The sequence below is a fragment of the Capsicum annuum genome, chromosome 4 (genome assembly GCF_002878395.1).
Source record: "Capsicum annuum cultivar UCD-10X-F1 chromosome 4, UCD10Xv1.1, whole genome shotgun sequence".
In the NCBI taxonomy this organism is placed as follows: Eukaryota; Viridiplantae; Streptophyta; class Magnoliopsida; order Solanales; family Solanaceae; genus Capsicum; species Capsicum annuum.
The window spans coordinates 184,550,892-184,563,926 of record NC_061114.1 but is presented as its reverse complement, the minus strand read 5'-3'; the positions used below and the strand labels follow the sequence as shown (position 1 = coordinate 184,563,926).

The 13,035-nt window shown below is 33.8% G+C and overlaps 1 protein-coding gene and 1 long non-coding RNA gene across 2 annotated transcripts; one reads left to right on the top strand and one right to left on the bottom strand.

Moving 5' to 3' along the window:
• Positions 1-952: 952 nt before the first annotated feature.
• LOC124897559 lies at positions 953-6,569 on the top strand. Its single transcript, XR_007054307.1, has 3 exons — positions 953-1,617; positions 4,040-4,141; positions 5,499-6,569. It is a non-coding gene; the product is annotated as an uncharacterized LOC124897559 (long non-coding RNA).
• Positions 6,570-7,387: 818 nt separating this feature from the next.
• On the bottom strand, positions 7,388-10,998 carry LOC107856410 (actin-53). The gene is made up of 5 exons (XM_016701425.2): positions 10,865-10,998; positions 9,010-9,079; positions 8,521-8,914; positions 7,825-8,438; positions 7,388-7,703 (listed from the first exon to the last, which is right to left on the bottom strand). The coding sequence occupies exons 2-5, from the start codon at positions 9,067-9,069 to the stop codon at positions 7,638-7,640; spliced, it is 1,134 nt and encodes a 377-aa protein (XP_016556911.1). The 5' UTR covers positions 9,070-9,079; positions 10,865-10,998; the 3' UTR covers positions 7,388-7,637.
• Positions 10,999-13,035: the final 2,037 nt, after the last annotated feature.

Here is a 13,035-nt window from a genome sequence, read left to right as displayed (position 1 = left end):
ACTCTGATAATTGAACAGATTATCAGATTTTAGATGCTCTTAGGTGTAATTGTTAAGTTGTTGGAATGGTAATAGTTCACCATTTATTGCCCAAAAAAACCGGAAAAACATAAACAATTTAGTGAAAATAAGTAGGGGATTCATTCAAAAACCCGCAAAGGGTAGTTTCTCACTCATGTTAAAAGTACAAAACATGGATTTTCCAATCATTGAGACGACATTCAAGAAATGAATCCAAAATAACTAGTTATGGATCATTTTTCTTTAATAGGTGTTATAGAACCTTAAGGAGTAGGATACTTCTACTTGTATCTTTTTTTACAATTCCATAAAGTGGCTTAACGAAACCAGAGAAAAAGTTATTTTGTAAATCTATTTATGTCGATGACTTTCCCCCTAAGTCTAATTAATAGATTTCCTATCAATCAATAGTCTCATCTGTCTTTGCATTTCACTTTTATAATTACTTGCAAGTAGATTTTCCATCAATCAATAATCCCATCCGTCTTTGACTTTTATAATCACTTGCAAATAGTGCTGAGGGAGCCAAAATTTCTAATATAGAGATTCCAAAGACACTACACCAAAATTTTTCTTAATATAAAAGAGTCTAATCATATCTCTATCTATCTATCTATCTATCTATAAGTTTAAAAAACTAACTGTATAAGGGTCTTTTGGAAACAACACATCAACATAAGATAATGGCAAGGTTTGCAGACACTTTACCCTCCCCTGATCCAACTTTGTGAGACTTCACTCGATAATTATTGCTGTTGAGAGGTATAATTTATAATGTACTTGCGAGTTGAATATGAATTTGGGATAAATTTGTAGTTTTGTTACTTCAATCAACAATTAGAATTACTGTACAATAAATACAAGTAACTGAATGATTAATACTCCACTTCCGCCATTAATGGAGTTTTGAACTCCAAATAAGTTCCTCTAATGAAGAATTGAATGAGGAGGAAGAAGAAGAAAAAAGGAGAAACCGAGAGAAAAGTAAAAATATAGAGAGAGAACTTTTGGAAAGAATTATCAGATATTTGTCTAACTAAATTAACTCCCCCATTAACTAGGATATTTATTAGTTGTTGAGTTGTGGCCTTAATCTGAGACATTGATTAACTTCTAATCTTAACGTCCATTACAATCCTCTTGCAATCTGTGCCTACTTATCCTCCACATGAATTATTCTTAGCCACCCAGGTATTCCCCCACTTTACTCTTTTATTTCCATTTTTCTCTATTATTCCTAAATCAGTACATATGATACTGTAACTCTAGAATAATTACATTTTCCTCCCCTTCAAATCAACTGTTTCCTTAAGGTTGTGTTTGAGATAAGGATCATAGAAACCGACTACGGATAAAACTCCAATCATCCTGGTGGCCACGTCGGTGTTGAGATTATTCCAGTGCACATAAACTTGCACCATAATAGTGTTATTACACTTGATGTTGTGACGAAAAAGAATAGACAAAGGTTATGTGACCATCAGAGTCGCAAGCCTAAGGAACTTGATTGGAAGTGATATCAAGTCTAATGCGACATTTGAGCTAGGATACCTAAAACACAAGGTGGATCGGTGACCCCTGAGGAAGCTCTAAATAGTGAGCCACTTCCACTATATTCTCTAGCATTACATATATTCTGTAATACTTAGCGCTTAGCGTAGGCTTTTGCCTCACCTTCATTGATGACTGTTGATAAGGCTGTAACTTTAGGTAAACCTTATCCCCTACTTGCAAGGTCCTTTTCGTCCTATTTTTGCCAGCGTAAAACTTCATTCTTGCTTGAGCTAGCTACAAATTCTACTTAAGATGCTACAAAATCTACCGTCGTTAAGGTGCAGATGCTTCAGCCTAATTATGAGGCAAATGCCTTAGCGAACACATACGAATTTGTGGTGGAGCGAAGCCATAAAAGACTTCAAAAGGAGTAGCCTTTAAGGTTGTATGGTATTTCATATTGTACCAAAACTCTACTAGGTGTACCCATTTGGACCACTATTTAGGTTGGTCAAACACTATGGCCCTGAGGTAAGTCTCTACATATTTGTTGAGACGTTCAGTTTGACCATCTGATTGTGGATGGTAAGCTAGACGTGTTTATCTTGGTCTTGAGTGTAGTAAACAATTGTTTCCAAAATAGGCTTGTAAAAATGGAATCTCCATCTACAACTATAGATTTAGGTAGCCTATGTAGCCTATAAATTTCCTTTAAAAATACTTCAGCTATAGCCTGAGTAGTGTAAGGGTGCTTCAATGTGATGAAATGACCATGCTTGGTCAGCCTATCCACTGCCACCAAAATGGAATTTTTATGGTTGGATATAGGTAACCCATCTATAAATTCTATTCCAATGTCCTTCCATAGTGTTTTAGGAATTGGAAGAGGTTGTAGAAGACCTGGATAGTGGACATTCTCATATTTGATCTTTTGACAGATGTCACCTCACTCATCCACTAAAAAATGTTCTTTTCCATGTTAGGCCAGTAGAATAGCATTTTAATCCTCCTATAAGTGGCTTATTGACCTGAATGCCTACCCAATGGAGAAGGGTGCGGTGCTTCCCAAGTCTTGCTCCTTAAATCAGTTCCTTTTCCAATATAAATCTTCTAATTATGTATGATAACTCCCTAATGTGGGGTATACTTACCCAAATTAGTGGGAGTGGTAACCAGTGTTGTGACCAACTGTAAGACAGCTTTATTATGCTCATAACTCACAGTCACTTCCTTTATCCAAGTGGATTCTAATATAGTCATAGAAGACATGTGAGCCTCACCTTTCACCTTCCTAGACAAAGAATCTGCTACTCTATTTTCTATGCCTTCCTTGTATTGTACCTCATAATCCAGTTCTAGTATCTTAGTCAATCCTTTTTGCTGCAAAGTAGTGGTGAGCTTTTGTTATAATAAGTAAGACTGTGATGGTCAGTTCTAGTAATAAAATTCCCTACCAATAGGTTATGTCTCTGTCTCTCTATTGTAGATAAAATTGCTAAGTATTCTTTCTCATTTGTAGACAACCGCCAATGTTTAGAGCTATAACTTTGCTAAAATATGCTATAGGTATACTTTCTTGCATTAACACTACTCTTATTCCTATATCACAAGCATCGGTCTCCACTATGAAAGCCATAGATAAATTAACTAAAGCCAGTACAAGGGCAGTGATCATTGCTTGTTTTAACTCTTCAAAGGTACTATCAGCTTCTGAGCTCCAAATGAAAGAATTCTTCTTTAATAAGGCAGTGAGGGGCTTACTAATCCACCCATAGTTCTTGAGAAACCTCCTATAGTATCTTGTAAGTCCCAAAAACTCCCTTAATACCAAAGGGTTTTTGGAACTGGCTAAAATACATTGTTTCAATCTTGGTAGGGTCTGTTTTAACTCCTTTACTGGTGATTATGTGACCAAGGTCTTCCACCTTGTTCTAACCAAAGGCATACTTAGATTTCTTAGCATAAAGTTGTTCCTTGCTAAAAATTTGTAGTATCTTCCTTAAGTGTTCACCATACTCGTGTATAATACTACTATAGACAAAAATGTCATAAAAAAGACTAGAAAAAAGTGTTTTAAGTAATCCCAGAAAATGATAAGAGGCTATTTCTCCTGAAACATAGTTCATCAGGCTTTACAAGGTGTTTGGGGAATTAGTCAAGCCAAAAGGCATGACTTTAAACTCATAATTCCCCAAATGCGTTCTAAAGGCAGTCTTGTAGATATCAATACTATTTATCCTTTTGGTGGTAGCTTGCCTTAGATCAATCTTGGAAAATACTAAATCCCCATACAATTCATCCAACAAATCATCCACCAATGGAATAATAAATTTATCCTTAATGGTCATATTGTTTAATTCTCTAAAATCCACACAAAACCTCCATGTACCATGCTTCTTTTTTACCGATAACACCGGCATAAGAAGGGAGAATGACTATCTTGGATATTTTATTTGTTTTCAATATATTTTTTCTAAAAACCAATTGTACCTATATGGTCTAATACTAACAAATACTGTTTCAGGTTTTAATGGAATGAAATAGTCATGTTGCCTCTGTGGTAGTAGGGTACTGGGATCTTGAAACACATTCTCAAATTCCTCCAGCTTTGAATTTAAACTCAGGGGTAAATTTTATTGTTCTCTTCCATCAAATGATGTCTTGGTAAAGAGATGACCCATATTGACTTTCTTTTTTAAGTAGTTGTCTCACACTATTGGTTAACATGCTCTGCAGATTGGGTTTATGGTAAATACTTTGTTCCTCACCTTATTACCTTGGTGTGTGGCCCGAGCCTCATATGCTACAAAATCCATTACATTTAGATTATGACTCTACATCTAGTCACCTTCTAAAATTATATCACAGGCTTCTAATTTCACAAGTTTAATGGAGTCTGTCAACTCTATTCCTTGGATTTTCCACCTGAACTTGGGACAAAAATGGTGCCTCATTAGTAGTTTTCCATTTGCAACTATGACTCTCATAGGATTAACTTCCTTAATAGTGCATGCCATCTCTTTAGCTACAGTCAGGTCTAGGAAACTATGGGTGCTACCTGAATCTAAGAGAATAATTAACTCTTTCTTTCCCACCTCTCCTTTCAGCATGATAGTGCTTGAAACTTCAACATTTGATAGTGCATAGGCTTCCTCAACTAGCATTTCTTCAGTAAACTTTTATATTAACTCTGTTTCTTTTATTACAGGTTCTTCAGTTTCATTTTCCTGATCTTCACAACCTATTAAGGCATTTAGTTATTTATTCTTGCATTGATGACCATAATGGTATCTGCACTTGAAACATAAACCTTAGGCTTTCCTTGACTTGAATAGTTTATTGTTGGTTTAGTTTAATCGTCTTTGACCTTTCTTAACCCCATTGGTGCTCTTCTTGTTGGTGAAGGTTATAGGATTTGTATTAACTAATCTACTCCACTACACTCTACTCTTTCTATTGGCCATCTCTATCACCTTCTCCCGATGCCTTGCCTTATTCAATGCTTGGCTCAAGGTAAACAATGCAAGTATCTTTACAATATGCTTAATTTCCTCCTTTAATCCTTCAATGAAAAAATCCAAGAAAAATTCTTCAGGTATAGTAGGATTGCAGATCAAAACCCAAGATTTCAAATCCTCAAACCTTTCCGAATACTCATCAACACTCCTTTTTTGTTCGACCTTCTTAAATTCTCTCAACAAATTCAATACACTATTGTTAGTGCCTGCAAACCTTCTATAAATTACCTCTATGAACTGCGCCCAATTAACTGCTCCTCTACTAAGATGACAAGAGAAATATCATGACGCTGCCCTTCCACTAAGATGTAAAACAGCAACTTTCAATTCCTCTTTTGGATTCACAATGTGATTATACTGAAAATAACTCACATTTTCTCAACCACGCTTGAGGATCACCTTCTTCAAAATATGAAAATTCAATTTTGTTGTGGAATGAATTCACTTGACTTTGTCTTCCTGCAGATACTCCATTATTGTTCGTATCACGACTACCACTCAAAGCCCCATCTTGAAGATTAGTTGTTGCACCCAAAATTCCATCCTTCACCGGAGCCAATCTCTCCATGAACATATCCAACTTTCGACCTAGGTCATTAATACCAAACACATAAACAGAAGTGAAAAAACAGGGACAAATCAAATTTGATTTACAATCAAACAGGCCTTTATGGAGACGGAGCCAATGTTGTGACTGTAAATGTAAATGCAAATAAACCTCAAGTTTCAAATCAAATCAATATTATTTTTTTTTGTTTAACTTTTTTTTTAAATTTCTTTTTATTCTTAATCAATATTGCTCTTTGATCATTTTTTTTTTGTTTGGTTCGAAATTATCTTGACTGACTCTTCCATTTGTTTTTTTTTTCCTGTCTCAACGCCAGCAAATGATATTTGATTAAGAATTTTAAAAAATGGATAAGACAAATTTCAAAAAAATAAATAAATAAAATTATACCCCAAGGCTTACCAAACCGAAGGACAAATTATCCAAGCACCTCTACTAGTATGATACCTTCTCTAGTGTGCTAACCTTAGGCATGTTTAATGAACCTTTGGATAAGTTAACTGATCTACTTAGCAGTAAATCCATAGTATTAGTGTTCGGGCTATTATACAAAAATGTAATTATTATTTTCACTTAACATATTGTTCTTCAAAAAAGTTAATTATTTTGATCAATTGTATGATTAACTGAATTGGACTCCCCAATTGTGTAATCCATGTACTGTGACATCTCATCTTGTCCTAAAGTTTAAAAACAATAAAAATATGTTTTAACTTAAAATGGTTCCGAAACACCAACAGGCTAAGTGATTCTTGAGCAAAAATAAACCAAAAAAAGATTTATATAGGCGATACCGATTAGTTTTTAGGGGTGGTCGCAATCAACAATCCACCTTTTTTTGTCATAAAGGAAACCAAAATAGGTTTAAAGATCGATCCCAGCCTAGATCCAAAGGGGGGCTTAACAGCTTGAACTTCTCTCGTTGGAACAAGGCTGCATTATACAAAGCTGTTATGCGCAATTGCAAAGAATAAGGACAAGCTTTGGGTCTGATGGATCCATAGCTTCTACATCAAAGGAAAACTATAGGATTCTGCCGAATCCCCTAAGGGAGCGAGTTGGCTAGTGAGGGAGATATTTGATACAAGAGGATGAACTGGACAGATGTTCCGCTAACTCCGGCTTTAGCATCAAGAAGGCCTACAGTTCTTTTATCCCTCAATCGCAAAAGATTCCATGGAAGAAGCTATTAATGGTGAGAGGATTGGTTCCTATACATCACTTCATTCTAGCTTTGCATAGAAGATTGTCAACTGTCGATAGGTTGGTAAAATGGGGCATTAAAGTGGACAAATAGTGCGTTTTATGTACAGTGGATGTTGAGGGAACTCTCTCCCATTTACTCTTTGAGAGCTCCTCTATTTGACAGACTCTATTTGGCACAGATCACTCAGTAGATGGATAGGAATGAGAACAGGCTCGTAAGATCATGGGAGGAAGAAATCGCATGGCTATCGCAAATGGTCAACGATTGCAATCCACTAAGGACCATTCTGCATGGAGCGTAATGGTCGCAGGTTCCAACAGAGGCATCGGGATAGTGAAATCATGATCAAGGACATTGCACTTAATGTGCACTTAGTGGGACACAGACAATACAAATGGAGAAAGGTTTTGCATAACATGTTAGGCTATCCTTGAGTCTATATTGCTTTCAGATGGAGCAGAGTAGCATAGCATAAAGTTTATAGTGGTCTGTCTTTGATCTAGTCCTGAATCCAAAGGACTAGCAGGTGTGAATATGCTTACATGGTAAATAGAAAAAAATCATTTAACCAAAAAAAGAAATTCCAACCATATTTTGATTCAATTCATTATTATGAAGTTCTACTTGGTTTGAGGTTAAATTCACAAAAGGTAAGAAAAGATTCTATGCATTTTCAATAACATAAAGTGTCTTATATCAATATTCAAAACTAAATAAAGTTGCAAATCCAAACAGCATAGATCTACCCTTCTGTTACCAAACGAATTCACACTGCACGAAATGCAGAGCTCAAACAAGTAAAATTCATTTGATGAGAGATTAACTACTCTTAGAAGCACTTCCTGTGAACAATTGCTGGACCAGATTCATCATACTCACCCTTCGTTATCCACATCTGCAAAGCCAGTACAAGTTAGCACATACATAAAAGAGAACCTATTATTTGAGTTGAGACGTAGATGATAGGTTGATTGATCAGTGACAACAAAACAACAAAATAAGCAAAAAGAACTAACTTGTTGGAAAGTACTGAGGGAGGCTAGAATTGATCCTCCAATCCAGACACTATACTTCCTCTCAGGTGGTGCAACAACCTTGATCTTCATGCTGTTCGGAGCAAGAGCAGTAATTTCCTTGCTCATACGATCAGTTATGCCAGGGAACATAGTTGAGCCACCACTAAGCACAACATTTCCATATAAATCTCTCCTAATATCCACATCACATTTCATGATTGAGTTGTAGGTTGTTTCATGAATCCCGACGGCTTCCATTCCAATCAATGATGGCTGGAAGAGGACTTCAGGGCAACGGAACCTCTCAGCACCAATAGTGACTATTTGTCCATCTGGAAGCTCATAGCTCTTCTCAACATCCTTACCGTTCTTTGAAGTCTCGAGCTCCTGTTCATAATCCGTTGCAACATATGCAAGTTTCTCCTTCACATCACGGACAATCTCCCGTTCAGCAGCAGTGGTGAATGAATAACCTCTCTCTGTAAGAATCTTCATGAGATAATCTGTAAGATCACGACCAGCAAGATCTAACCGCAAGATAGCATGGGGGAGTGCATATCCCTCATAGATAGGGACAGTGTGGCTCACACCATCACCAGAATCGAGCACAATGCCTTGTTAAGAAGCAAGGAACAAATTAGTAACAGAAAGCCATAAAGAACTAGTATACGTTCCTCATCAATATGTGTTGCTTACCAGTTGTGCGACCACTAGCATAAAGAGATAGAACAGCCTGGATTGCAACATACATGGCTGGCACACTGAATGTCTCAAACATGATTTGAGTCATTTTCTCTCGATTTGCCTTCGGATTAAGTGGTGCCTCAGTCAGAAGAACGGGATGCTCCTCGGGAGCAACACGAAGCTCATTGTAAAAGGTGTGATGCCAGATTTTCTCCATATCATTCCAGTTGCTTACTATACCATGTTCAATCGGATATTTTAGAGCCAAAATACCTCTTTTGGACTGAGCTTCATCACCAACATAGGCATCTTTTTGTCCCATTCCAACCATGACACCAGTGTAACGAGGACGACCAACTATACTTGGAAAAACTGCCCTTGGAGCATCATCCCCACCAAAACCAGCCTGTAGAAACATATAACACAGTTATTATACATCAGCGGGTCACATAAAGAGTATGTAATAACTAATACGAATTGCAAGCAGTTTTTGCTACTAACCTTAACCATTCCAGTTCCATTGTCAACGACAAGTGGTTGAATATCCTCTCCATCAGCCATCTTATAAGCTCTACAAATACAAATTTACAAGTAATAATTTGGTAACAAATCACTAGTACAAATACATAATCAATGTAATTTGCATTTTTGAGATGCAGAAACAAGTTCACCCGGATATTGGAATTTCAAGCAAAGCTATGGAGATTATGAACCGTTTTATTAATGATGTAATTGAGAAGCTTGCTCAAGAGTCATCAAGATTGGCTAGGTACAATTTGAAGAATACAATTACTTGAAGGGAAATTCAAATTGCTGTTAGGCTTGTCTAGCCCGAGTTGGCTTAATATGCTGTTTCTGAAGGGACTAAGGCTGTTACTAAGTTTACTAGTTCTTAGATTATATGGGTGTTTTCGGATTTTGTGGAATGTAAAGGTAGTGTTGTTATTGAGTTGGAAAAAATGTTAGATTTATAGCTTTTGGTTCTTCAATGACATTGAATGAATATGAATGAATGGTTTTTGACATAAAAAAATGTAAAAGATGTTCCAAGTATCAGCTCGTTATGTGAAAGCTTCAGTTACTTTATGCATTATTATTTCAACCTCGTCTTAAATCGAGGTGACATAGACTATATTCTAGTAAAAATTACCAACAGGTTGGCACAAGTAGGGGATTCATGCAAAGGAACCACAAAGGAAATGGAAGAGATGCGTGTCAAGTAGGGGATTCATGAAATTGTTCACTGCAGTGGACGACATAGTCAGCCTTCCGAGGATTTCTAAGTTTCCTTTCCCTCAGAGATAACAAGAGCAAAATGCTGAAGAATAGCTAGTACTAAATACTTTTCTAGTAGCAACGAAAAATTCACATTCATAAAGGATTGGTTGAAAACTCTCACTTTTCATTTCTTTCATCTGTTTTGCTTGAGTTACCAAATTTTTACTCTTTAATAGATATCACACACTAGAAAGATGAAAAAAGTTTAGTTTAGAAAAACATGCGCAGAAATATCCCCAAGATCCCTCAGAGTGGATTCTCAAACACGGTTATGTACGCTGATTGTTCGTCCACTTGAAATGACGGATTGTTTTGGTTACTTTGGGAATCCCAAGTAAAGCAATCTACGCAATATCCAGGTTCAGTAGTAGGAAAGAAAGGGACCTAACAACAATGAATCTAAGGCACAGAATGTTAACTATGATCATCACCATTGGTCTGAAGCTATAGTCTTCTTAACAATCAAAATAACACCACTGATTACATTTGATACAATTTCCATAACAATGTAGTGCTTGTTGGATAATTTTATTTTTTAATTAGCAAAACAAAAAAAAGAATTAACCATACTTGTTCAAAATCATCACTTGTTCCCACCAAAGCATATTCAAAAAAATTTCCATCAAAACCACATGAAATCAACTACAACATGTAGAAAAATGATTCTGACACCCCAAAATTTGTTTAAAACAATTAATTAAGGACATAGCCATGGAAGCCAACGTACGAGTTGGCCGGATCCAATATTCTTAGTTCAAGTCCTATATTTGTATCAATAAGTATGTGTAAAAATTGTTTACTAACACTATATAGAACACATAAAGTTCAAATCCTACCTCGACGAATTAGGCCAACGTATGCGTTAGGCAAACTCAACAATCTTAGTTCAAATCCTATAATTTTAGTAATAAATATGTACAAAAATTGGTTACTAATGCCATTCAGAATGCATTAAGTTCAAATCATGTTTTAGCGGCAGTAAAAACTTAATCCAAAGAAGTGAAACAGAGAAAACTCAAATTCAAGAATAAGTTAAAGACAAAAATCTAATAAATTTTGAAGCAGAATTAAAACTTACCTTTGGATGAAATTGGTTACTACTTCAGTATAGGTTAAACAGAGGATTTTTTTTCTCCTAGTAAAAAAAAGGGCAGAGAATTTTATTAGACAGAGAATTCAAAACGCACTAGATCTTCTATAGAGAGACCTATCAATGTAAATAAGTGTAAATACAAAGCAAAATTTAAATTTTTGAATCAAATAATTAATTAGTTCTCTTCTTTCCTTTTTATTGACATTTGTTTCATTTTTAAATGACAAAAATAAAATCTATTGTGATATTCTATTCGGTTCTATTGTTTGTGCAAAATCAATAAGAAACAAATAGTAACACTTTTGATTTGAATTACTGAATTTTTAACTAATTAATATTAGAATCAGATCAATAGGAAATATTGTGCATTAAAGCTTTCGCTATGTGCAAGCCCGAAAATGCGGGACCACAATTATCTATTAGAATCAAATCAATAATTATTTTAAATTCAAAAGTTTACAATATGCGTTTAATCTACGTGTTGGGATTTATTATTCGAGAAACATTGAGGCTCAAATTAAGTGTTATTATTGTAACAAAACTGTTTCTTTTAAAGTCTGAATCACAAATTGTTAATTCAAATCAATAAAATAAGTTGTTATTAAACCTTAATACATGCGAATTTGCTCTTTTTTATTTCTTTTGAAATTGGAAAACTACTTACCATTTAAAACATGTTTTAATGACTAAATACATTTAATTGAGTAACTGCAACATTGAATAGGAAATCATGAAACGCAATTTAATTTAATGACTAAAAATCACAAAGTATTTTAGGTAAATAGATCTTTTCCATATGAATAGGTGTCGCTTTAGATATAGAAAAAGATATTAAATCATTCATTATTTTCCTATTTATTTTCGTGATTCTGAATTTTTGATTAAGTTTAGGTTATTTCACCTTTTTCCCCTACTGTAGACAAGTTCACATACAAAAGTTATTTTTAATTATTCCATATAAGATATTAATATCTTCATACTATTTTTCATGTTATGATTAAATGGGACGGGAGAACTATTTGAACGGTAAGCACACCTTCTTTCCATTCTAAAATTGTGAGTTTGAGTCATTAAAGAAAACAAAAGGAATGAAAATTTTAAAAAGGGGTAAAATAATAATAATAATAGTAAAATATAAAAAACTGTAACTGTATTCCTACGTATACATATTCATTTTTTAACTAGCCTTTTAGTAAAAATAATTTTACAGAACAAAACCTAAACCTCTTAAATTGTGAAAGTTTTGACTTTGATTTTCTTGCTCAGTTTCATTAACCAAGCCAAATTTTTTCAAATAAATATGGGAAAAAGACATGATATAACTCTTTTTTTTAACAGTAATAATACATAAATATAACCCTAAACTTGATACCAAATAATAACATTGACCTTAAACTTTGATAGTACATAAGTAGGTCTTTCAACTATATAAAACCTGAACAAATAAATACTCCGACCCAATGTGACAAAATGTGTATGTACACGCAAAACTGAGCATGTCAGGCTTAAAATTTGAGCATCCCAACAGTAAAAAAAAATGGTTAAATGACTATTATGCCCTCACAAATTCCTTTTTATATGTTTAAATAGCTTTTTCCTATTATTTTTCCATTATTTTCAGCTCATTGATGAAAATAACATCTAATTTCTTTCTATATATATTATAAAGCAGAGGGCGAATTTAAGTTATATAATATATCTAAATATAATTTATTTAAATATTAAATTAAAGATGAAACTATACTAATAAAAAAAATTATAGTTTTAATAAAATATTATTAAAGTTATTAAGGGAAGTAGTAGTAGTATATTAAATTAACGTTATTAAACGTTATTAATAAAACATTATTAAGGGAAGTAGTAGTAGTATATTAAATTAATGTTATTAAAATATTATTAAATTAATATTATCAAAAAGTTATTAATAAAATGTTATTAAGATGAAAATTTTATTAAAATATTATTATTATTACTATTAATAATAATAATAATAATAATAATAATAATAATAATTATTATTATTATTATTATTATTATTATTATTATTATTATTATTATTAATAGTATATTGATAGAATCAATAGCAGTACATAATAGGTAGAAGTAGTATAATAATAATAATAATAATAATAATAATAATAATAATAATAATAATA